General features: G+C 40.7%; 1 protein-coding gene and 1 long non-coding RNA gene across 3 annotated transcripts in view; one reads left to right on the top strand and one right to left on the bottom strand.

The window, feature by feature from the left end:
- The window catches only part of SLC28A3 (solute carrier family 28 member 3), a 62,201-nt gene that overhangs the window by 11,185 nt on the left and 24,464 nt on the right, over positions 1-26,552 (bottom strand). The window contains exons 4-14 of one of the 2 annotated variants that reach the window (XM_045020906.1): positions 25,582-25,673; positions 23,037-23,226; positions 19,877-20,021; positions 16,358-16,471; positions 13,918-13,995; positions 5,668-5,748; positions 5,468-5,548; positions 4,565-4,690; positions 3,234-3,364; positions 2,171-2,339; positions 410-607 (exon numbers count right to left, since the gene is read on the bottom strand). In XM_045020906.1, coding sequence (XP_044876841.1) covers positions 410-607; positions 2,171-2,339; positions 3,234-3,364; positions 4,565-4,690; positions 5,468-5,548; positions 5,668-5,748; positions 13,918-13,995; positions 16,358-16,471; positions 19,877-20,021; positions 23,037-23,226; positions 25,582-25,673 — 1,405 coding nt within the window. The remainder of the gene's footprint in view (positions 1-409; positions 608-2,170; positions 2,340-3,233; positions 3,365-4,564; positions 4,691-5,467; positions 5,549-5,667; positions 5,749-13,917; positions 13,996-16,357; positions 16,472-19,876; positions 20,022-23,036; positions 23,227-25,581; positions 25,674-26,552) is intronic. The other variant, XM_045020907.1, reaches the window with a different exon arrangement.
- On the top strand, positions 5,304-25,780 carry LOC123372647. The gene is made up of 4 exons (XR_006580384.1): positions 5,304-5,421; positions 23,066-23,221; positions 24,868-24,982; positions 25,670-25,780. It is a non-coding gene; the product is annotated as an uncharacterized LOC123372647 (long non-coding RNA).

The following is a 26,552-nucleotide window of genomic DNA, read 5'->3' as shown; positions in this document are numbered from 1 at the left end:
GGCTTCCAACTAGTGTAGCTACATTTGGGCCTGGCCATTCTGTACTAGAGTCAGGACAAATTCCCAATAGGGACAAGACCTTAGTCTCTAACACCACTTCCTGCGGCACACTGGGCTTTCCTTGGAGTTCTTTAATCCTAGAAGTGACCAGGCCTGACCTTGTCTGGCTGGTGAGATCTGACATGCTCACAGCCCAGGATGGCATGGTTGCAAGAACATAGCTGGGTCTGGAGAAGGATGAACTTGTAACTGAGGTCCATTGGGGAAAGATCAAAGGAGGTTTAACACAAGAGAAAATGTCGGAGTAATTGGCCATATTCATCCCTGTTGTGATTCCACTAAAATCAGTGGAGCACCATCAGGTAAGAATTGGGCCCAGTAAATCAGTAGACTATAAAATGTTACTCACGGTCATATATTGCTTCACACCACCAATGTACATGGGCCCACCTTTCTCCCGCAAGTGGATCAACATTGAAAGACGCTCATAAGCCACAAATTCATTGAAGAAAGTCTTGTAACCTAGGAGTCCACCGACAATAAAACTATCTTCCCAGTCTACCCCCATCGTAAAAGAAAATGGCATGAAGACATAAGCGCAAATGATCTGCAAAATATACAAGACAGAGAGAAGGGCCGGGTGCACAAGCCCAAATATTTGCTAATCACAGGAGAAAACGTCAATCAAAGAATGAAGGTATCTGCTAAATTCTTTAAAATAAACTTCTATATATATTTTAAAAAAGTATATAAAAATAGTTCTTGGCATCTTGCTGCTATCTCTCTAATAGTCTGGGGATTTTTAATGGTAAGGTCTACCTGAATTATCACAAAAGTAGCAATTTAAGGTTCAGATCCAACCAAAGTACTTAAGCATATAGTTTAATTTTATGCCTCAAGTTAAACACATGCTTAAAAGCTTTGTTGGATTGTGGCCTAAAATGAGGGCCGTGGTTCAGGGAATTGGTAAGAGAGGTGGAGGTTTAATTTCTCATCTGACGTAATCTGGTGTAGCTACACTGAGAAAATGAGTGTTAAAAAATATGTTAGCTAACATGTTTTAATTACTATGTTGACCACCACCTAGGGTAGACAAAGGGTTTGTCTATGTCTAAAAGATGTACAGCTTTAGCTATACTGGTATAGTTAAGCCGTATACTCCCTCCTTGTATTGATATAAAAGTGCTTTTAGCAGTATGGCTTATTCCTGTATGGGAAGAGGAATAAGCTATACTAGTACAAGGCACCTTTATACCGTACAATTGTGCTTGTAATATTTTGGTAATAAATACCTCCCCCCTCCTCCCGACCAAAATAGCTATATCTATACAAAAACTGCGTGTAGACCAGGCCAGAGACCATTTGGTTTAAGAAGTCTCTTAGCCTAGCAAAATGATGTAGGTATGTCTTACAATTAAAAATCTACAAACTCAGCTAACACATTTTTAAACACAACTTTGTCTAAACTAGGAACTAAGTGCTGTTCGAAACCGTGCCAATTAAAACACCTCATTTTCCCTGTGGAAGGGCTGGTCTAAACTGCAAAGTTAGGTCACCTTAACTACACTGCGATGGGCTGTGAAAAATTTCACACCCTGTGTGATGTATTAAGCTGACGTAAGCCCTGGTGTAGACACTGATAGGCCAACAGAAGAATTCTTCCATTGACCTACCTCTCAAAGAGGTGGATTTATTACAGCGACGGAGGAACCCCTTCAATCAATGTAGTAAATGTCTACACTACAATGCTATCGCTGTGCTGCTGTGCCATTTCTTGTGTAACATAACCCTCACAAGCTTTGTCTAGGTAAGGATAAAAGACTCAGTGCAGTGGTCTGAAGCGAAAGCCATTGTGGGTGTTTAGTGAAGTGTTAATTGTGTGGCTGGTGCATGCAAATAGCTCTTCTGGTTTTTCTATTCATTGATGGTAGCTCTGGCACAGATTAGAGCCAAAGCAAACTCACTCTGCACAAAATGGCAGCCTCTTTGGGGTGAAGTCATAGACATTGATGGCTACAGAATGTTTACATTGCAACAGGTATTTTTCACAGATTATTTTGTTATACAGGGATTTAAAGGAGTTGTTCTTTTTAAAAGAAATATATATTTAAATATCCAATGTTTGATTAAAAGAAAGACAAAACATGAAGAAAAGGTATGGGGACAATACCTCGAAGTTCAGCTGTGGGTAGTTAAACATATTCCCCAACCAAGACAGTGCTGAATCAACGAAAGAGAGCAAAGCAAGGAAGGCAATCAGGTTCACAGCAATGTTCGCCACCAATGGGATGGAGGCAGAGGCACCCTGACTAGCAGCTTCCAGCAGGTTTTTTGAGTCTCTTTACCAAGGAAAACAAAAAGAGAATTTGAAAACTAGAGACATTTTCCAGTTCACGGACAAGTTGAGAAACAGTAAAGGTTACACTACAGTTGATTATAAACTAGCTATTTACTCGCCTCGCTCTCTCAGGTGTTCTGGAGGGGGTGCAGAGGGGCCACCATGTGAATGAAGCTTCTAAGAGAAATTCTGGCAGATTCAGAATTCCTCCCAGGAGATCCTAGGAAGTGACCTTGAGGATGCCCTCAAGCTTTGCCATCCTTGGAAAGAGTGGAACATGCTCCTCATTCTTCTCTGGCTCTTTGGGGCTTTGATCCAAGGCCTACTGCAGTCAGTTGCGGCACTCTTTCTATTGACTTCAGTGAACTTTGGATCAGGCCCGGGCACTGCTCATGCCTGCAGAAATGAAGGTGTAGGCACTGTGCTCACCACAGGGTCAAGGTCAGGCCTTACACAGAGGTGCAAGCTGATGAAGAGAGGCTCCTTGCATTTTCTGCCTCTTTGCACTCCTCCGCAGGGATTTTCTTGATCAAAAATTATATGCACTGAATTCTCTGATTTTTGTATGCAAAATAATCCACTCACCTTCACTTTTGCTTACAGGCATTTAGTACGTGCTTCTGAGTAAAGCAAAGGCAACAATAAACAAATAGAAAAACATCCCATAGAATTGCACTGGACTTTTGCAGTTCTGTCTCTGTGAAAATGCCAGTGGGACAGCTACACCTCTGTACAGCTCGGTCTGTTGGTTCTTCATCTGAGTTCAGAAACTATTTACTTTTGGTTTCCTTAGTGTGTAATTAGTGTAATGTGTGCAAAAGCATTGTATAGCTCTCATCAATATAATATTTGAGCACCTAGGTATATTGCTGTTTCTAGGCATAGATCTACTTACCCTTTCTCCATTTTTACACCACTCTTCAGAGTTATTTGGGGTATTTTAGTCTCAGGCCAGAATAGTTTGGAGATAGCCAGTGATGCTGGTGCTGACATCACAGAAGCAGTTAGTAAATGGGAGGCTGAAACCTGGAATTCCAGATGCCAGAAAATAAGCTTTGGTCAATTCATCTCAACAGAACATAGAAACGGAAAAAAATTCCAGAGAAAGGCAATGAAAATCATTAGACACCTGGAGGATTTTTCATATCAGAAGAGCTTGAAAGAACCAGCATTGTTTATATGGGAGAAGAGTAAGCAGAGGTATGATACAGGGATACAAAATAGTGAATAGTATGTTTACCTCTGATGATAACACCCTTCCCACTGGCAGAAGCTGTGGCAAAAGCAGCGATGGGGGAGTGAGAATCAGACCCTGTAGCCCCAAAGCCCCTGGACAGCAGTGATGTCAGCAGACTGCATTCCTCAGCTGGAACTCTGGACATTCTTTTCTTCTTGATTGTTAGGCCTGATCTCCTCCTGTCTATATTCTTTCCACCCTCTCCCACACAGCCCCACATGCATCTTTTTATCCCTCACCTCCTTCAGTGTCTTGCATCCCTTCCTTCCTTTTCCTATTCCCTTAGTCCCTTAGCCCCTGCCCTTATAATGTATATTTTTAATGGCTTGACAAACATCAAGTTAGTTCCACAGTCACCCTGATCATTCTGCGTGTATGTTGTATCCCTTTCCCTCATCTGTCTGTCGTGTCTGTTAGACTGTAAGCTCTTTGGGGTGGGGAGTGTCTTATGATTGCCTAGTACAAAGGGGCCCCAATCCTGAATGGGACCTTTAGGTGCTACCATCATATAACTAAATAATAATAAATCTCAGAAATATCTGCTTGAGGTCACTGCTAGGATCCAGGAGCAGTTGAACCATGGGTATATTCCACTATGCCAGTTCCTACTGCATGTAAACTATAAATATAAATACATAAATACATCCATTATTCCCTCTGCCCTAGAGCTGGATGAATCTCTATATTACCAAGGTAAACATTTCTGCTACTGAATGCTGCACTAAAGGTCAAGTCAATGGGTCTAGTTTCCCATACACATATGAAGATAGTCATAATGGGAATTACACATATAAACCTTGGACACATTGATGGAAGCATTAGACCCACTATTGGTCAGGAATCTCAGCTACAGACATTCTTCTGATTCAAAGTGCTGTTTGAATTTGAATCCATAATACCCTGAAGGGAATTAGGACTGCTACAGGTGCAACATGTAAATGGGATTTGAACACACACTATATTTTCATGATTTATTTTCCCCTCCTTACCCCAAAAGAAATGTATGCTCCTAAGACACTGCCGGCGATGGTTGAGAACCCTGAAGTCATGATTGAGTGGAGTTCAGACTTGGTGACATACGGTAAATAGGGCCTCACTAGAAGAGGAGATTCTGTCTGAAAATGAGAAGCAACAGTCAAATGAATAATTTCTGTATAAACCCTCACAGAGTGGCCAGTTATTTTATGAATTAATGCTAGACACAGTTCAATCACAGTGTCTTTGGTGCTATCAGACAGTTAATGTTTGTGCTGACGAGTGCTCTGAATATGGGGCTTTCTCAAGGCTAAGTGCTGTTTTTCAGGTAGTGCAATTGTGCTGGACACCCACCCCGCCTGGCTGAAGGTCATTTCTTGGTTGCTTTAATGTAGTGGTTCCTAATCTGTTTTTTTTTTTTTTTTTTTTACTGGAGTCCCCATTGTCCTGTATGTCCTAGGGCCATGTCCTCACACAGTTGACCCCTTATCTTATGTTTCTGCCATTCTCTCTCCTGTCCTTTTCTGTTTCTGTTCCCTTTCCCCCATTCTTATCCCATTTTCATCGTCTATTAGTTTTTTTCTTTTTTTGCTTTCTTTCTATTTTTAGACTAGTGCCCTCTTGAGGGGGTCTGTCTCCCAGTTTCATGCCAGAGCTTCATGTGTGAACATAGTATAACCTTCAGAATTTACCCGATTGTGTGTCATTGCTGATTTATAAACTGATGGAATTCTGGCCTCCAAAAATCCAAGCACCTGACCTGGTGCAGTAGAGTCCTAACTTCACACAGAAGGGATGTTTATTGGAAACAGAAGCTCATTAAACAGTGGTATTTCACTTTCCACAGTCCAGGATTTCTGTCTTTCAATAGGTGGGTGATTAAGGGTACTAGCCTATTTTTCTATTTCATAACTCACCTGTCCCACAAATATGTTGCCAGCTGCTACCAGGGACTCAACGGGAGTTGTCCCCAAGGTAACCTGCATTATCCAACCAACCTAAAAATGATAAATATTAAATTTTTAAAATGCCACAATTTGACTTTATGGGTGCAACAGCTGTGTAATACCTGAATATCTCAGATAAAAAGCAATAACAAAATTCTGTGCCGTGGTACCTTATTAATGAGCCATTGCATGAATCCAACATGGTAAAGCATAGACACGACTGTGCTGAAGAAAACCACTATTGGCAGGACCTAATTTGGAAACACAAAATTAAGTAACTTACAATTTTAAAGAGTTTTTCTTTTCTCTCTGTCTGAAAGAAAAGGCCAATGTCTTTGAGATACATTCTGGTTTTGAAATCTTTTAAAGATCTTGCAAGCTCAATCATTCAACCTCAACTATTCAGTTCAGAAATTGTTTTACTCTGGAACTCTTAGAGTTGTTTTCCGTGTAGATGTGTTGAGTTTGGATGAATTGCTTTTCATGGATTTGGATACTTTCCAGATCAAACTGTGATAGTTTTGAAACGGTTTCATAACCATATATTGCAGGTTGGCTGTAGCCATGTTTAAAGCACCTCAGTAGTCCGCACTCAGATACCTACTGGACATTAGCAGCTGCAAATATCTGGATCAAAATTCTGTAAACTTTGTGCATGTTTCAGATGTGGGGTTTGGTGGATCTGCATTGCAAAGTTCAGATCTGGAACCAAATTTAACCATTGTTATACGAGAACATAAGAATGGCCATATTGGGTCAGATCAATAGTCCATCTAGCCCAATATCCTGTCTCAGACAGTAGCCAGTGCCAGATGCTTCTGCACTTGGAGGTTTAGGGGTACCCAGAACATCAAGTTGCATCCCTGACTATCAATGGCTAATAGCCATTGATAGAACTATCTTCCATGGAGTTACCTAATTCTTTTTTTAACCCATTTATACTTTTTAGCCTTCACAAAATCCTCTGGCAATGAGTTCCATAGGCTGGCTGCGTTGTGAGAAGAAGTACTTCATTTTGTTTGTTTTAAATCTGCTGCTCATTAATTTAATTGGTTGAGCCCTCATTCTTGTTTTATGTGAAGGGGTAATTAACACACCTTTATGCACTTTTTCCACACCATTCAGGATTTTATAGACCTCTATCATATCATCCTTTAGTCATCTCTTTTCTAAACTGAAAAGTCCCAGTCATTTTAATCTCTCCTCCTATGGAAGCTGTTCCATTCCCCTAATCATTTTCATTGGCCTTCTCTACCCCTTTTCCAATTTTAATATTTTTTTTGAGATGGGGTGACCAGAACTGTGTGTAGTATTGAAGGTGTGGGTGTAACATGGGTTTATATAGTGGCATTATGATATTTTCTGTTTTAGTATCTATCCCTTTCTTAATGGTTCCTAACATTCTGTTAGATTTGTTGACTGCCACTGCACTTTGAGCGGATGTTTTCAGAGAACTATCCACAATGATTCCAAGATCTTTCTTGAGCAGTATCTGCTAATTTAGACCTCACAACTTTGTATGTATAGTTGTGATTATTTTTTCCAATGTGCATTACTTTGCTCTTATCAACACTGAATTTCATCTGCCATTTTGTTGCCCAGTCACCCAGTTTTGTGAGATCCCTTTGTAGTTCTTCACAGTCAGCCCCGGACTTAACTATCTTGAGTAATTTTGTATTTTTAGCAAATTTTGCCACCTCACTGTTCACTCCCTTTTCCAGAACATTTATGAATATGTTGAACAGCACAGGTCCCAGTACAGATCCTTCAGGGACCCTGCTATTTACCTCTCTTCTTTGTGAAAACTGACCAGTTATTCCTACCCTTTGTTTCCTATCTTTTAAGCAGTTACTGATCCATGAGAAGACCTTCCCTCTTATTCCATGACTGTTTAGTATGCTCAAGAGCCTTTGGTGATGGACCTTGTCAAAGGCTTTCTGAAAGTCCAAGTACACTGTATCAACGGGTTCACTTTTGTCCACATGCTTGTTGGCCTCTTTCAAGAATTCTAATAGATCGGTGAGGTATGATTTCCCTTTACAAAAGCCATGTTGACGCTCTTGTTCTGTATGTATGAATGAAAGGAAAATTTTAATTTGGATCTTTATAGGTTCAGGTCCAGATCTGGATCCAAGTTTCCCAGAAGTTTGAGAGGGTTTGAATCAAAGGTTTTGGTTTGGACCCATTGACCTGACATTCGCAAGATCAGGGGCAACTTGCTTATCACACTCCCATCTAGTTTAACTGTAGATTAACAACATACACAGTATTAACAAAGTCCTCTTCTTGTCATTATTGAGGTGAGCTCTGCTCCCCTTATAACACTGATTATGTCAGTGTTGGATGTTTGAGCTTTGCAGCAGTGAGCAGAGTCACTAAGTTCCTTAAAAGTAACTCCACAGGGATCTATCCATTGTATGGCAGTGAAACTGAAGGAAAAGAACTTTCTTTAAACATATGGTTTAAAAGAATCACAAACGAAGTAACACAAGCATGGCCCACAGTCTGGCAGGTAATTAGCTGCTTTCTGTTCTTCATCCTGAATTAAAATTGGATCATTTGGTACGTATATATCTTAAACACACAGGAACTCAACATTTCTATGCTAGTATGTAATAGGGAAAAAACCTCTCAGTACAGGTTCACGATAAGCCAGAGAGATAAGTAATGTTTAAACCAATACCTCTAAAGCCAGAAAGCTTTTTAATTGTGCAACTGAAGGAATCACACGTCATAAATAATGAACATGAACAGAATAAAAAAAAAGTATAAAAAATCAAATGCATCAGTACTAAAGTATTTGTCAATAAATTCAATTCTTAATTCTCCAGAGGAAAGTTACTACCATAACTTATACTGATGAAGTTCGAAAAACACCCTCTCTCAAAATATATTAATGTGACTCATAGCCATAACTGCCTCTGCCCTTCAAAAGAGTTACTATTGGGATACTTCTAGCTTGACTCTATTCCTCTAATGCATTTAATCATTTAAATTGATATTAGCTGACAGTCAGGGGAACCTTTAGCATTAGCTTGTGATGCACTGAGGGTTCAGGAATTAGGGAGAAGTATCACAGAAGTGAGATTAAATAAACCATCAAATGGCCACCACTCTCTTTTTCTAGGCATAATCCTTACAATGGGTCCCAACTTTCTTCTTATCCCATATTCTGTACTTAAACTTGTGTCCCTACAAGAGATTAAATGGAAATTCCTCAGATTCTAGGAACATGATTATCCAACAGGAAAGCATTGCAGGGAGAGGAAGAAGCCTGGTGGCCATGAACCTCAAGTAGCATATGATCAAAATTACAAGCAAATATCTTTCCTTTCTCACAGCCCAACTGGAGGCAGAATGTTTCAGTGTAGCTGTGGGAGTGTGTGACAAGTTGGAGAGGGAAAGAACGAACGTGCCATTTAAGAAGTGACACTTACTACTCCTCTGTCATTCTCACTACACATGTCACTGGCCAATGCTGTTACAGGCTTGTCCCTGATAAAATCACTTTACAAACTGACTTTAAGAAACTGAGTTTTAAAAGTGGTTTGCCATTGTGCACCTGAAGACAATTACAGGTCCAGTTTTTGTTCCCAAAAGTCAGGATGTTCCAATTGTGATCATCTGCACCCTTGATTGGATATGGAACTTAGAGAGTTAGTTTTTAAAAAATCAGTCCCTGATTATTTAATATGATAGCAACTTTTGTGTCAATGTCTTCAACAGAAAGTGGCACACAACCAATTAGCATGTATCTAATTACTGAGATGACCTCTCATACCCAGGCTAGCTTTTATCTAGAGCATGGAGGAGTCAATTTGAAAATGTCAGACTTTCCTTCCCTAGTGTGACCGAGAAGAACTGAACTACATGCAGCATGTGATAAACTATTTTCACATGTTGCACCCACCCTGATTTCTCAGTTGTGCTGTGCTCACTGGCCCATATTAGACAAACACAAAGAAAAAGACCTTAAGTTAACGTTAGGGAGGCTGCAAAAGCAGAGCTGTTTTGAATGAAGGAATAACAGCCTTAATTCTCACCAATATGCCTAGGTCTTGCAGGGTTCTCTAAATAGGGGGCAGTCACATACATTGTAGATACAGAAAAATCTATGCACAGCAGGCCAAGTTAAGGGTACAGTATCAGCCTCTCTTTCCTTTGTTTGGTTAGTTAGACTGTGAAATGTATTGGACAATAAAAGGTCAGATGCTCCCCTCTGTTCTTCACCAGGGAGCAAACATGCACTGATTGCATGAAACTGGGCTAGAAAAAGCAGAAGGAGTAGGGCGGACACCAAGTGTCGTGCTTCTTGGGCCCCCAGGTAGCTCTTCCTGTGCACCACACATTTGTGGTTCTGCAGGTGTATGGCTACCTGAATCAGAGATAAAAGGGAGATTTTTCCTGTATGCCCTCCCCTCTTACTTTCTAGGCTGTGACCAGGCATGAAAAATGTCAGCCTGAAGAGAATACATAAGAGAAAGTTATGAGTAAGGCTACTATTTAGTCACAGGTATTTGTAGTAAAAGTCATGGACAGGTCATGGACAATAACAAAAAAATCATGGCCCATGACCTGTCCATGGCTTTTACTAAAGAGACCCCTAACTAAATCTTAGGTGCTGGGTATGGGGGCGCTCCCACGGATGCTGCTGCTCTGGGGGTGGGGGGGAGAATTCAGGGGGATGCTGCTGCTCCATGAGGGGGGTGGGGGCACCACCGCCGCTGCTTCAGGTGTGGGGCGGTCTGGGGCCCTGCCACCACTGCTACTCCCGGATCGCTGCTCTGGGGCAGTGCCCAGGACCAGCTGCCTGGGGTCAGCCGCACTGGCCACTGCTGGAGTCACAGAGGTCCCAGAAAGTCACAGAATCCATGACTTTTCAGGACCTCCGTGAAAGACTCACAGCCTTAGTTATAAGCAAATGTTAAGACGGTCAGAATAGAAGCTGGAACTCAGCCTCAACTATGCCCTGTTCTACCTGTGCCCACTGTGCTATGCTAATGCCCATGAAGGTGAGTAAGGGCTTGTTTACGTGGAAAAGTTTCACCAGTTATACCAGTATAATTACACTGCTGTCATTAAACCATTATAGTTATACCAATATAACTCACTGGACACTCATCTACCAGAATACAGAAGTCCTCATAGGGAGTTATGTTGGTATAAACATAGCACTTCAAATTCACATTCTACCATATACCAGAATAATTTCCTTGTGCAGACAAGTCCTAAACCAGGAATAAATTAAATAAAAGTGAACATCTAAATGGAAAAGGTAAGTCTCAAAAAGCTTTTTACGATTGTATGTCTGTTAGCTACAAATGTTACATTCATTGCTATTAGTGTAATAACCCTCCAAAGAAAATAGAACTCTCTCGTTGTTATGCCTTTATAATGTGTTTTTGATTAGCGACACTGTTACACATCCACTACTAATTTTGATAAATATGAGAAATCACCTTTGGACCTATAGAAGTGTCATTTGACTTCTCAGCCATGTCACCTACTGTTTATGTGGCGCATGACTCTGAGATGCTGAGTACTCATAACTCCCATGGAAGCTGGGCATTGTGGGTGCTCAGCATCTTGCACAATAAGACCCCAAATAAGAAGCAGGCGGCAGATGATGTAAAGATGCATTCTAGGTTTGAAACCCTTGGAAGATTCTCCAACCTCAATCATTCAAACTAGACCCTTATACTTAATGAACCAGAAACCTCTTGGCATAAATAAAGAGCAAGCAGTCAAAAAAACCAAAATCCAATAACATTTCACCTCTAAAGAAGTATAAAAGATTTAATTCTGACAAGTAAGTTTTAGCTGACCTATCTTTACTTATGTCAAGAAGCAATTGGGTGTGATCTTCTTACTTTATGGAGCTGGGAAAAGGGTAGCATCACCTGCCTACAGAGATTATATTTATAACATCTCTGTTTGTGAGAGTAAGTATTTAAATAATGGGTTTAATCTGGGCTATATTTTCAAAAATAGGTCTACATTGTGCCTGAAAAATATGCATGTACACACACAAATATGCAATAGTATGCATTTTAAAATTAACCATTTTCTGCATGTATATACATATTTTGCCTCTGCCTGCCTATTTTGTGGGCACATCTTGGATACCTGCTTTTGAAAATGTTGCTCTTTGTGTATTTAGTGAATATGACTGCAGAGGATAAATCCTAGCCCACATTTTCAATTACTCTTGCCCATGTATATAGGGACGTGCTCTTCTGTGTGCACAGCAGGATGGCTATGTACAAAGTTTTATGCATGCACTTACTCTAATTAGCAATCTGATTAGAACTGTGTGCAGCCAAAGTTGGGGTCTGGATACTGAATCTCATTGCAGGCACTGGGTTATTGCAAAGGGGCAATCCAATTATCCTGCTCATTTCTCCCCCTCCCCCTCCTGGGCCAACACAGTTTTGGGTGGTACCTCATCATCTCTTTGAAGCTACCACAAAATACAGTGCATTAGAATTCCACTTGCAAAAAATGGAAGATAGTAAAATCACTTTTGACCAGCTTGATACCCAAGCACTGGAAAAAATATTGCAAGGGTTAGAATATGCAGGAGGTAAATGGACTGGGTGGGTCTGTCTCCTTAAATGTATCTTTTACTCAAGTTGGAGGAAGTCAAAATCCAAGATAAACCATATTGATGATCAGCCAGAGGGAGGATAAGAAGCTATTTATGCACCAATGAGTCCCAGCTGCTGCTTTTTTTTTTTTTGGCCTACAGTAGGTGGCCCATAGGCCAATGGAGGGCCGATGGGAGACTCAATCACCTTAAGGCTGGCACCTGCTAGACACATAATTAGCATGCATATTCCTAAACTGAGCCATGTGCAATTCTGAAAATAAGCAGCATACACACAGTTTTGAGGCCACATCAACCATGCAGCTCATTTTGAGTTGTCTGTCCTTCAGTGTGAACATTTTCTGCTGGTATCCAATCCCACTTTAAAATTTCCACGTGTGTCCTTCTCCAGTTTATTCCATAGAAAAAGGCACATATGGATGTTTGAACACATGCAAACTTTTGAAAATGTAGCCTTAGCTAACATATCAGTCCACAACATGCCTTTATCATTGCTGGAGCATTTTTTAAAAAATAGGCTATAGCTCCATGTGCAATCAAACTCTTATTTGTGCAATGCACTCATCATGCTTTCACAAAACATACAGTGACTGAGCATAGAAATGGTCCTTTAGGTGCCTGACTGTGTAAAAGTGATAGAGAGTTGGAAAACTGAAAAAAAAATATTTGAAAGAAAAAAAAATATGTTCCCTTCTGGTTTTTGTTGAAATTTTGGGGTTCTTTTGCTGATTTTTTTTCTACATTTTTCTAACTATCCTTAGTAATAAATGCACAATCATGGGAATTGTGCATGGAAACAGAGGCGTACAATTTCTTATGAATTGTGTACTATGTGTACCTTGGGCCTTCAAAGCGGCAGAGTGATTCAGTGGGTCAAGTATGAAAACACAGTGTTCCCCTGACTGGATTTTATCACTCAGTGTTTGTGTTCAAAGTGCACTAACTATCCAGGTTGGTCTTATATAGCTAGGAAGCTAAATGAAAATAATTCCAGTCTGGGCTATCACCTCAGTCCATGGGAGAGAGAAGGTATAAGAGCTTGGATAGAGAGACATTTCAGCTTCTTATCTTCTTATCTTCTTATCTCCTGGAACAATGGGATCAGTGATAGCCCATTTCCCAACCTATCTTCTCAGGAAGGGAGAGGAGAAAGATAACTTGCCTAACTGTCAGCTCTTTCAAAGAAGGGAAGTACTGTTGACCTGTGATGAGCTGCAGAGAGAGCCTTGGGTAAAAAAATGCTTAATTCAAAACAGCTTCTCATTTTGTCCCCTAAACAGCTATTTTTATGGAGTTTCTTGCCTTCCTACTGATGAACCTTATTGGCCTGCACCCTCCAGCCCTGCCTCCTCTAATTCTTTCCACCTATCCATGGTATTTATAAGACACCTATTTCCATGGTATCTCAGTACTCGCATCTTTCCTTGAGTACTTGTGGGAGGGAGGATAAGATAGGCAGAAGTTAACCCTGTGCTTACCACTGACCAGGTAAGACCCCTGTATCCTGCCATGCCTCCATTTTGAAAATGTGTCTGCTAATACTGTCATCCTGTCGAAAATGTAAATTGCTGCAGCTGGGTTAAATAAATTTAGAACAAACAAATGCATAACATTAAATGGCAAGTTAAATCCCCAGTTCCCCAACTTTTTCATAGTGTGGGTCACATCTTATTGGGGAGATTGTCCCCTGGACACTTCCTCTCCCATTGGTAATTTCAAACATGCTGTAAATCATACATGGAACATGTTTTCCAATGAAACTCTTTTTGTGGCCAACCATATGTAAAATACCATATATATAATAGCTGTTTACCTTAAAGGCAAATAAATGATCTGTATATTTTTCACCAAACACAAATTTAGCACCGTCATCAGAGTATTCCAGGAAAATCTAAAGAGAAAAAACAAACAAACAAAGCATCTGTTATAAGCAGAGGGTCACTGCTAAATAATAAGCAAATATTGCATAGATTAAAAAAAATCATAAAGGGTGAGATTGGCTGCTGGCCCTATTGCAGGTTTTTGTGGGGAGGTGAGGCGCCTTCCTTCTGTTCTGCATCTTGTCCAATGAACAAGTACAATTGTAGTTCAGGATCTGCTCTCTAGGACCCAGTGGTGAACATTGCCTCAAAGGGAGCAGATGAGAGACATAGCCATAAGTCACACTTGCCCATCTGTACCAGACTATTGAGCTGACCAGCTGTGGGAAGGGGAGTAGTGTGCACTATCCTAAACCTTCCCTTGGGGTAGGGCAGAGCCACTCAGCCATCTGCTCATTACTAATTATTATTATTATTTAGTATTGTGTTACAGTCATGGCTAGTGGCCTCAGCTGAGATTGGGGACCCATTAAGCACAGTTCAACATGTAGTAAGAGACAGTTCCTGCCCTAGGACAGTGGCGAAATGCGAGTCCAAAGGAAGTGTTTATTTTTCACTCCGCACAGATGCCATTGAGGTGCATCTGCACATTCTACATGCTGTTGGCAGAACTTCACAGGGCAACTATGAGCAATAAGTTAACCATTTTCAAATTGAAGCCTGAGGGCAAAAAGAAGGTATTGTCAAAAGAATGGCCATGTGCCAGGTGGGATCAATGTTTGAGCGGCCCAGCTCCATCTGAATCAGAATGGGAAGGAAAGGATGGCAGGGACTCTTGTTTCCTGGAGATTAGTGGCCATACTTTAGGTTTCATTTTTGAATGGGGGTAATTATATTTTAATAAAATTTTTATGTGGGAATAGTACCGCATTATTTGTCTACATTGGATTATTCACCTGTACCTTTTAAGAGCTATCAGAGAGGGACACAATATCTTTTTGTGCCAAAAGTTTGAATTCTCCTCACTGTATAACACTCTGCCCACCTTTTCCACTGTTACTCTCCAGCAGTGGATGGTTTTTTTACATCAGTTGTCTTGCAGGTTGGCCACATGTAGGAGCTCACATTGGATGCAGCCTCCACTCCAGCAATGCTACAAAGTCACGCTAGTTTCAATGAGCAGCTTCTTGTGCAGAATTCTATCTCCATCTGCCACCAATGCTTGAATTTTATTCCTTCTGTTTCTTCTATCGCAGGTCATCTGAGAACCATGGGGTCTGTGGGGGCAAGGAGTGTAGGCTTTGGTGCTAGCGTGACAGTGGCTGTGGTGATAGTATTTCATTAGATCTTCTATTACATGGCATTTTAGTGGACAGAGTTTCTTGCAAGGATGTTTCAGAATTGGACCATGAGCTTCTGTGAGTGGACCAGTATGATACTCTTGCCTGGTGACGGGGTGGGTTCTGATTTCAGCCCAAATGAGGTGATGGTCAATCAAGGAGGGGGCATGTTCTAATTATTATTTATTAGGCCTGCTCTACATTACAGGGCTGGTCGACATAAGTAGCCTTGTGTCAACCTAGCTGTGGAAATGTCTTCACTTAAATTTGGCTCCCAGCAACAGAAGTGCCTCTCTATGCTGATTTAGTAACACCACTTCCCTGTGTGGCATAGCCTTATCATTGATGTAATAAGGTTGACCCAGTGTCAGTGTAGACACTATGTTGCTTATGTCCACTGTTACTGGCTTTCAGGAGCCATCCCACAATGCCCCACACTGACAAAACAAATGATACAAGTGCTCTTGGTGAGGACATGCACAACCAACACAAGAAGTCAAGTGTGCACACACACAAGTGATTTAATAATGGTGGTGGCTGTATGACAACGTAAGTTAGGTCGACATAATTCTGTAGTGTAGGCATGGCCTTAGGCCAGACAATTTGGCATAAGAATAACATGCTCATTTGAAGACAGTATGCAGAGAAAAATGAGGTGACTGGATATGATTACTGGGCAGGTTACCCCCCAGAGGACCCTATTTCTCCCAGGAAGTCAAAACAGTAAGGATCTGATTCTGCTCCCTTTGACTTCTATGGCAAAACTCCCATCGACTTTATGGAACACCTGGTGCATTAGCCTAGGAACATTTCATCCCAAGAGGAAAAGAGGGTGACAGTTGTGTTCAAGAAACAAATGTTTGACTCTGATAATCTGGCTAACTGACTGTTTCTAGTGCCGTATTCATATGTAACAGAAGGTAGCTCTTCTGAATAGTAGGGGACTGCAGACTTATACTGTGTAGAATATATAAAACTTTCTCTTATTAGTGTCTTGTTTACTTTTGTGGTCAACATGCTCCTGTTCTAATATAAATACCCCAATAAAGAAAATGTTAAAAAGAAAAACTTTTTTTTTTGGCTAATGCCTTACCTGTATCTGCCTACCCAGCCAATTAAATACATCAAATCCTGCTTTAGTCCTCAGAGTAACAAGTCCTAGAATAAACTGCAATCCAATTCCCCAAAATACTGGTCTCCAAGCAACCTAACCATACAGAAAAATGAAAATACAGAAATCACTTGATATGAAAACAAATATGTTAGTTTAACATACATATAATTAATGATGATTTAGCTACATTGTAGTGTATTGGGACTGCCAAATGGAACATAGGGAGGTTTCATCTCTTTGGGTTACCACAGTTGCCCTCCTCTTTACTATGGAGTGATGGACTAATGCCAAATCCCTCAATGTGATGCTCCCTTTTGATCCAAGTTAGAACTGCTCATATAAAGATGGAGCACTGAATGCTGAGCACTGAAGAGCACAAACCATGAACAATAAGAACAATAAGAAAAGAACAAGAGGCATATCCCTCCCTGTATATAGTACAGAGGTGAAATAATTGTTATGTGAATGCAACAGACAACGAAAATGTTAACACATGAGTCTTCTTTCATCATAGCAATGAATATATCACTACATGCTAATATAACATCACGATGTTGCTCTTATAAATGGATAAAGCATTGGGCTGAGAAATAGGAGACTACTATTGTCTCACTATGTGATCTTGGTAAGTCATTGCACTTGACTATGCCAGTTTCCCCATTTGTAAAATAGGGAGAATGATGCTTCCTCAGCTTTGTAAAGTGCTTGAACGTCTATGAATAAAAAGGGCTTAGAAGAACCTGTGGGCTCTAGGCTGCTGATGCTTCTGCATAGGAAGTTTAGGCTGGGTTTTTGTTAGAGGAGCCCCTGAAGTTAGATACTGCAGGAAGTACCACTGAGCAGGGCCTGAGTGGCTGCCCATGCAACCCACTGATAAACTAGGAAGCCAACAGAGGGAGCTGTCTGAGCAACAATGCTTGCTTGCTCATGCTCTAGGCCTTGCCTTGCTGTGGACCCTAAACTCTGACATTTGACCCTGGTTCATCCCTGACTGCTACTTGCCTGCTGCCTCTGACTAGGTGCCTAATTCTGACTTCCTGGTATCCTGAACCAGCTTGATGCTGACTTTGCTACTTCCTTCCTGCCTGCAAGTGTTCCTGAGCCTAACTTTGTGGTATCCTGACCTGGCTTGCCTCTGACCCTACTACTTGTCTTCTGACTGGAACTAGCTAACTGACTGGTGTACACAGGCTGCCCACGGCCTGGCCCTGCCAGGGCTACATGAGTGTTAAATGTTATGATACAAGCATTCATTATTGGGTTATTCTAGGGGTGGCCAACCTGAGCCTGAGAAGGAGCCAGTATTTACCAATGTACACTGCCAAAGAGCCACAGTAATACATCAGCAGCCCCCCCATCAGCTCCCACCCCTGCTCCCAGTGCCTCCCACCCACTGGCAGCCCTGACGATTGGTGCCTCCCCTTCCCTCCCGATCAGCTGTTTTGTGATGTGCAGGAGGCTCTGGGGTGGGGAGGGCCGGCAGGCTCAGGGGATGGTGCGGGAAGGGGTGGAGTGGGGGAAGGGCCTGCGGCAAAGCCAGGGGTTGAACAGTGAGCACTCCCTGGCACATTGGAAAGTTGGCACTTGTAGCTCCAGCCCTGGAGTTGGTGCCTATACAAGGAGATGCATATTAACTTCTAAAGAGCCACATGTGGCTCCGGAGCCACAGGTTGGCCACCCCTGGGTTATTCCATCTGGAAATGTGAATGGATGACTATAACCCTATACTTCAGGCTTTCTGCTCTGCTATCATAGTTTGTATATTGTAAATCTGATCAATTTACAAGGACTGAAGTAAGGTACAGCCTTGCTGATTTGCTCCCACTTTAATAAAATAGGCCAATTAGATGTAATGAAGACCCATGGGAGAACACCAGATCTGGCACTTATTAATTCTCACTTCAGTTGCTGGTAGTAATGCTTTGCAATGGATTATGGGGTAAAAGCCAAACAGGCATTTCTCAGGAATGGAAGGGGCTGTCAGGAAGACAGAGTGACAAAATGAGCATCCTCTGGAGTTCTATGTGTTGCTCTTTCCCTTGGCTGTGAAAAGCTTCAGCATAGATATAGAAGTGTTCCAGGAGGCTTTGTGCAATCTAATGAACCAGACAGTGGATTAATGTATAACTCAGAAAAACACTAGTGCTATGCATAAAAAGAGCAAGTAAAAACTGAACAGGGATTTCTGGCAATAAAAGCACAACCTTTCCAAAAATCTCTCCAGTGCAGAGTACTGAAGCGGCTATCACAGTTCCTTGGAAAACAAAGATAAATAAACCAACAGGCATATTTAGAAAATATAGCGAAGGGGTAAATAGAGTGAATTAGAGCATAAACCTTGCACCTCTGAGGGCCTTTGAATTAATACTTTGCACTCTACATGCTTCCTCCCTCTTTCCATGGAGTTATACCCTACCTAATGCTATAATAGGCCTGGTCATTGCTACTAGGAAAAACAACATCTCTGAAGTACAGATTCATTTTGTACTCAGTCCTTAAATAGGCAAAACTCCCATTGTGGCAAATCCTGAAATTAATAGGAGATTCATCTGATTAAGGACACAACATAAGATGAATAAGGACTGTAGGATATGGCTCTTGTTTTTTAAAGTTTTAGGAGATACTGAAGTGTACTTCATTCCTTTTTTCCATTGATGCTCCCCTTCTCCCTTTTACTGGATACTACTAAAACAGATTCATGCTGATAGCCTTCCAGCAAATGTGTTCTTCGTTGTCAATAGGATTATTTGAACATATGTAGAAAGGGACTTAGACCATTAAAGCCCGAGTGCCAGCCAAACAACAAAGATAATTTTCACCAATTGACCCTGAGCTATTAAATGTAACTTGTACTGTGGTTTTTACACAAAGTCAGAGTGAAATGGTTTCTTTTCTTACTATAGAGAAATGGTGAAAATGTTCTGTATAGACTTGTATTTTAATTTTACAGAGCATAGAAAATGTTATAGTCAGAGTCTAAATCTAGAGAATCCTGGATTTTCTATTGCTCTTATTGGGCACAATTTTGCAACTCCCACGCGTATTTTCTTGTTCAAATTGAGTAGTGTTGTATGTAAGCAGTTCCACTGTCTTCACAAAATACACATTGACTTCAGTGGAACTCTTAACATGAAGTACCACTCAGTGTTAGTAAGGGTTTCAGAGTCAGGCCCACTGTGACTGCTGGTTATCAGAACAATGGTTAAGATTTTTTTAAGTGTACAAGTATTTGACCAAATGCATCCATGCATATGACCATATCTCTCAATACTACATTAAAACTAAAGTTGCGAAGTCCAGCACTCAAGTTAGGAAATGCCAGAATTCAAGTTGCCTGTGCAGTACAGTAAATATAGTAACTACAGTTAGGTTTTTAGAAAATGTATATCATTACACGTAAATTGCAGTTGGCTGGGTGAAACTGTTCAGTCCCAGTGAGTACATTCTTGAGACCTAGTCAAAATGAAGGAAAAGATCAAGAGTTAGCCAAATACTTACTTTGGTTGGGTATTTGGAAAAGATCAACATCAAGAGAACATACATCACAAGCCCACCAAAGGAGATGAGCTGATTGGTTCCCTGTTTGGCAGTGTCAAAGATGAGCCAGCAAATGATAGCTGCAATGAGAGCTATCCACACCACCCTATTAAAAAGGAAACAAATATATCATCATACACAATATCTTGATAAAAAGAAGAGCTATCAATTACTCCAATTTCTATTTTATTTTAGTTTTTTTCAGATCAATACTGCTACATCAAAGACCACCCATCCCAGCCTCTGAGCACTGGTGGCAAATTCTTAAAAATACATCTCTACATAAATAGGCAATTACCCAAAGATAACATTACCCTAGCAGCAATAGGAATATAATAAGAATCTGTCAATCACATAGGGTGACCAGATAGTAAGTGTGAAAAATCAGGATGTGGAGGGTGGGTAATAGTTGCCTGTATAAGACAAAGCCACTAATATCAGGATGGTCCTGATAATATTGGGATGTCTGGTCACCCTACAACCAAACCACCACCAGAATCCTTCTCCAATCACTGCCAAAATAGAGAAAAATAGTTTTGCTTTTTTGCACAACTGTTGTTTCCATTTTAAATACTTTGTTGAACTTTCAGATATTTTTGGACTAGTTCTGGCTTATCTGAGACACAGCTATTCATATTATTTATTACTATCTTAGGTACCTATTTGGCCCCCATTTTGGCTCCTTCACAATCTTCAATGTAGGTATCCTAAAAGCCCTGTGAGAGATAGAGGTGCTAATATCCCAAGTTTATAGATGGGAATTGAAGCACACAGAGCCTAAGGCCCAGACCCTCAAAGGTATTTAGGTTCCTAACATCCACTGAAATTAATAAAAATTAGGAGCCTGAATAACTTTGAGGATCTGGGTCTAAGTGGCTTGTCCAGATTATACAGGAAGTCTATGAGAGAGCAGGAAACTGGACCTGGGTCTCTTAAGATCCAGGCTAGCACCCTAAACATTAGACCATTCTTTCTCTCTCTATAATTGTTTCCCAGGAAAAAATAATATGTCTGCCCAATAATAACATGCCAAAAGCTACACATAAATGAATAAATGTGTGGCACAAACCTATCAAAATTAAGAACAGCCTGTATTGCAGGTCTTACAGTAGGGCAATGATGTGATGGGAATATATGAACAAGCTACTCTAAATTTTTTCCCATTATCCTGTGTCAAGTCCCAGGTAACTGAAGTACATGTGCCTGCAGAGGGGGGAGGGATTGAGGAATCTGTTTGTTAGCCCATTTTAACAACAATATCTTCTCTTACCTATAACCAAAGAAGGAAGCAACAAACAAGTTGCACTTGGCTGGATATTTGTATAGCTTGTCTCAATTACTGTACATCAACACAGTATACTGATAATTTATTTTATATGGCCCTCACTACTGTAATATCTGAACACCTCACAAACATTCGTAAAACCTGTCTGTTGTAGGGCAGTACTGTTATCCCCATTGTACCAATGGGGAACTGAAGCATGCAGACCAAATGACTTGTCAATAGTCAAGCTGAAAGTCCCACATCAGCACAGAATTGAACCTAGGTTTGTCAGGTCCAGGCTAGTACCCGAACCACTAGACTAGCCTTCTGTGTTATTAATCAGCATGCTTATTATGCTAGTACCTAAGATGGTCCCTGCCCTGAAGCACTTACAATCTAAACAGGTGAGACACAGGGCGGGGGAAAGGGTAGAATGCACAAGCAGAGTGAACAATGTGATGGCAGAAAACAGCATGTTAGTGCCATATTTTTTATTAATTTTTGGGGTGGGGTTTACTTAGGAGGGGATCAGAAGGGGAAGGAGGGTTAGGGGGACAGAGAAGGGGAGAAGATGGTAAGAGGGGCAGGTGTGGAGTGAACTTGAGGTAAAGAAACAGGGTGGGAGGTGGGTTGGAGCAACAGCCAGTTAGCATAGGGCAGAGAAAGTCCAGTTAAAACTAGAGAACATTCTCTGAATGTCCAGAGGTCCTGGCTTTGGCTGCTTCTGTCCCTGCTGGCTAGAGTGTCTGATTGGCTCCTCTCTGCAGTTTTCTACCACATGCACCATCTGAATCCTACTGCCCCCAGAGTGTGTGTGGGGGTCTCCCCTGCACAGTTCTGGGTTCAGGATAGTGCTGGGTAGAGGGGGTGTTCCCAGCTTGTTTCCATTTTGCCCCCTCCCTCCCAGTGAACATGCCCCCACTGTGACTACTTCTGTTCTGACTGCCCGGAGACAATATAATGTTCAACTTTTATAACTGGATTGAGTGGTGTGTGTGAAGACCACAGGATGGATACACTGGCGTCAGTCAGGATTAACTCCAGTGAAGCACTGGATTTACATCAGTATAGATGAGAGAAGAATCAGGCCCTTTATGAGCACATATGACTGGGGGCATTCTCCCCAGAGAAACACTTGAAAATTCCCACTATTAAGTGCAAACAGATCCCTACCAAAGACAAAAAATAAAATAAAATAAAATTGCTCTTCAGAAATATTCTTGAGCCCTAGAATAACTGAGAAAGGGGTGTGAACTGCATCAGAGGCAGGAATTTTGGCCAATTTCCTTTCCCTTTTGTGTCAGGATTTTAACAGGATGGGAACCTTTAAGATTCCCCTCCAGCACATCACTCTAATGTGGTATTCCTTTTGCTGCCAGGTAGGGGCCAGGAGGAGTTGATGCTAAGTGCTCCAAATAACCAACCACTTTGTTAATAACATGTTATTTTGCACAGTAGACATGTTTGTCTCCTGAGGAGTAAAATTATGCTCAGATACCACAGTGATGGGGCCATACAATACCTAGACAGATTAGATATAGATATAATACATTGCAGGCTTCAACAATTTATTCATCTTAGATATGTATAAAGCCCTGAGAATTATACTTTATAATGGGAAACCTGACACAACTTGAGTGCTAAGGAATGGTTTGAATAGCAGTGATCTAATATTGGAGAAAGATTCATTCAGGGTGCTTATTAACTTGCATTTACATTCACTTCCCAGTGAAAACAGTAAAATGGTTTTTTAAAAATGGTCCCAGTGAAGTCATAAAATTTATAAACAGCTAAAAGGCTAAATTAACTTAATGATATGATGTCCCTCTGCATAAGTAAGAAGCCAGTTTCATTTACCATTTTAGCCAAAACCACTGTTGTTTCAGAAACCTTTCACAAGGGGAAAAGAACTCAGCTATTTTGTCTTCATATCTGGCTATTAAAAAATCCCAGCAGATGAAGAAGATGGCTAGAACAGTGAGTACAAAAAGCGCCAGGGCTCTCTGAAAATTCAGGACACATGCTGCGATGACTATCATCAGGTAAGCTGTCAAGGAAACAAGCATATGTATGTCAGTTACACCTGTCCTGTAAAAAAAAGCAAACAAGCAAAACACACAACAGATGGCTATTTACTTACTTGAGCTTTAATTAGGAAATAGGAAAGCAAAGCCCTGATTCAGGAAAGCACTTGAACATGTACTTAAGTTCCACTTGATTTCAATGAGACTTAAGGATGAGCTTGAAGCTAAGCATGTGCTTAAGTGCTGTCCTGGAGGATAGCTTCCTGATTCCTGGCTTAAATGTGGACAGTATTATTACATGCAACATATTCAGTCACTATCAAACCCCATCACTGGGAAGTGGGGAGAGAAAGGGATTCTGGTGTGTGGCCAAAGCAAAGTCCATTTTTAAGGTAGCAGCAAGGTAATAATAATAAACCAAACTCATAAATAGCACTATTCATCCTTAAATCTCAAAGCAGTTTACAAAGGAGGTAAGCACCACTAGTAGTGTTACATATGGTAGTAGAGTAATGTCCACAGTTTCATTAAAAACAAAACCAGTAAATGTTCATTCAGATTACAGGCCTGGTGCCAGAAGTATGGGGTGATGCGATGCAAACAGTTGTCAAAAGTCGACACAGAATTTGGATAATGCCCTGTAGTTGGGTTAAGGGAGTTTTGAAGGCTGAGAGCCAGTAAGAGGGCAGGAAGTATTTCTAGGAGAGAGAGAGAGAGAGAGAGAGAGAGAGAGAACTAGGCTTTGCTGAAGTAAGCGGCAACAGTAGATACCGAAGCTACTACATTGATGTGCGCACTATAAACATTTCAGGGATAAATAGTTCTGAGGAAGGGGAGAGCAATGCAGTTAAATAAGAATGGTTGGAACCTATAGCTAGCAGATGGGATAGGAGGAGAGATGAGATAGGACCTGGCTCATGGACATGGGGCAGGGATGAGGAAGGGATAAGTAAAGAAACCAGCAGAGAAGAATCTAATAACAACTGATTTAAGGTGTATATTAAACAATAATCCCCAGATTAAACAAGAAATAATGTTGCTCCTGTATTCAAGTAATCCAAATAAAAATGGGCTTCTAGGGGCTTCCATGATATGTTTCTGGCTGAACAAAGCCTACCATATATTAGAAGAAGGCAGTTTCTTTGATCACTGGGGCAAAGTGAAACATCCTATGAAGCAGCATGTGTTCTGTGCACAAACAGAGTGATTTAAAAATAATGGTGCCTATTCCATAAATAAGGAGAAGCATTCAGAGATTTACCTCTGTAAACTGGGCTATGCAACAAGGGCCTGACTCATAGCCTGCCGAGATCAATGGGAGCCTTTCCAATGACTTAAATGGGCTTTGGACTAGGCCCCAAATTTGCTGCCCGCAGTAACTAGCTACAAACGGATTTGGCACATGACAATTTCCTGGCTAAAATGTGGGGCAACAGAATACTTAATACACATAAATAATGACCTGCTTTTGCATGCCTATAACAATGAAGCAGTAGTTTCTTTTCCTTTTGTAAGGCAAGTTGTATATATTAAACACTGACATGTGCTTGGGAAGCCTCTCTCTTGAGTTATTCTAAGAGTTATTGTAAGAGTTTAGGTCGGAGACCTCAAAAGGAAGCTCATAAAAGGACAGAATGGAACGACCCAATTTACTGCACAATCAGGAGAGGGACAAACAGGACCATTTGAATGAGTTCTCTACGTATGCTGGAATGCTGAGGCTTTATGGCATGACGTCTCCATAAAGAAACACTTTGGCGTGGGCACTGAATGGCTCAGGTAGGAGAATGTTAATAGGACAAGGAGCCTTTCACTTCTAGAACACTGATTTGAATCCAGTCTAAATCGGTACTAACTAAAAGTCTTTAGTATCTGATTGCTGTTTAGTGGTGTCTCGTATAGGAATTTGTAGTCTCAAGCAAGCTCCTAGAAGATATAATTTAAGATAACTGACCCCACTGTCTCAGCAGAGAAACTGATCACGGAATGGACATGGTAACTGAACTCCCCTTTTCATCCCTAAATGTAGTCTGTCCAGGTCAAGAGATGAAGCATATTGGTGGCACAGCATATGGAAACTTCCACTATTATTGCTCTTGCTGTACTTGTCTGCTGAATAAATGGAGAATTTCAGTCTGGAACCATTATCCAGGACTAGAATTCACTTTAATCTTCTATATCTTCTCAAAAACATTCAGAAAGATTTCGTGGACTTTTATCTGTAAAAATGTCTCATAGTTTTCCAGTATGTTATATCAATTAAATTCTACTTCACACTATTTAATTCAAACATTGACAGCAAAACATGCATAGCCTGAAATCAAAGTAAAACTGAAAGAGGGTACAGTTATTTCCTATGGTTTTAAAAAATAAAGTACCTGCTATTAAAATTCCATATATCACATATCGAATTCTGGTTTTGTATTTCTTGCAAAAGTCACAGACTTCCTCATATTTCCTTTCCAGATACCTAGAAGTACACACAAGCAACCAAAGCAAACAGAACAAAGAAATAAATTCCACCAAAGCAGAAAGAAGAGTAATTCATATAGGAACATTGCAGAAGATCTATCAAAGCTCCTGGACTGCCAGAGAGTTAATTTTGCATTTCCAAAGTGCAAAATAAAACTCCTTTGACAGTCTTGGCTATCTTTTTGGAATTATTTTAGTATTAGTTGTTTGACTTTGGACTAGTAGGATGAAAATGGATTTGGGAGACCCTTAAAGGGCCAAAATTTTGAAAGATTAAGATGTGGGTCTGTCCACACAAAATGCACATGTAAATGCACAACTGCACGTGTCTGCAATTACTGTAACTGTGTGGAAATTAGATAATGGAATTAACATAAACTAGTTAGACTCTTAACTAGTCATTAATGTACTCGTTACCAGATTTGTGTGCACATCTGCAATAATCCTGAGCTTTATTGCAAAGGTGTAGTTTTTTGTGCTTGCCAAGCTCCATGCACAAAATCATTGTAGTAATTTGGATCTCTTGAAAATATAGCCCATCATTACAGGCACTCAACATTTATCAAACCTTTGATTATATGGAAGCTACAATTATCTAGTGTGTCCAAATACTGTGAGCGTATCTTAGCATCTGCCCTTCCCAGGTGTTAAGTGACCCATTTTTGGTTCTTTTTTCATATCTATAGTGAATGCCATGGGATTTTACCATGGTGCACTAAGATGTAAGGGAAGAACATTGTAAGGGAATGAATTCACCCAGATTTTCATTAATATGATATATGGTGGTACAAAGTATGTGTCTAGACCAGTGATGCAGCTCTCTGTGTGTTATGTGGGCCACCACAGAATATATATACTACCTATATGGCCCTGAGGA

Source organism: Mauremys mutica, chromosome 6, assembly GCF_020497125.1.
Source record: "Mauremys mutica isolate MM-2020 ecotype Southern chromosome 6, ASM2049712v1, whole genome shotgun sequence".
NCBI classification, from domain to species: Eukaryota; Metazoa; Chordata; order Testudines; family Geoemydidae; genus Mauremys; species Mauremys mutica.
This window is presented reverse-complemented; position numbering and strand designations above follow the sequence as displayed.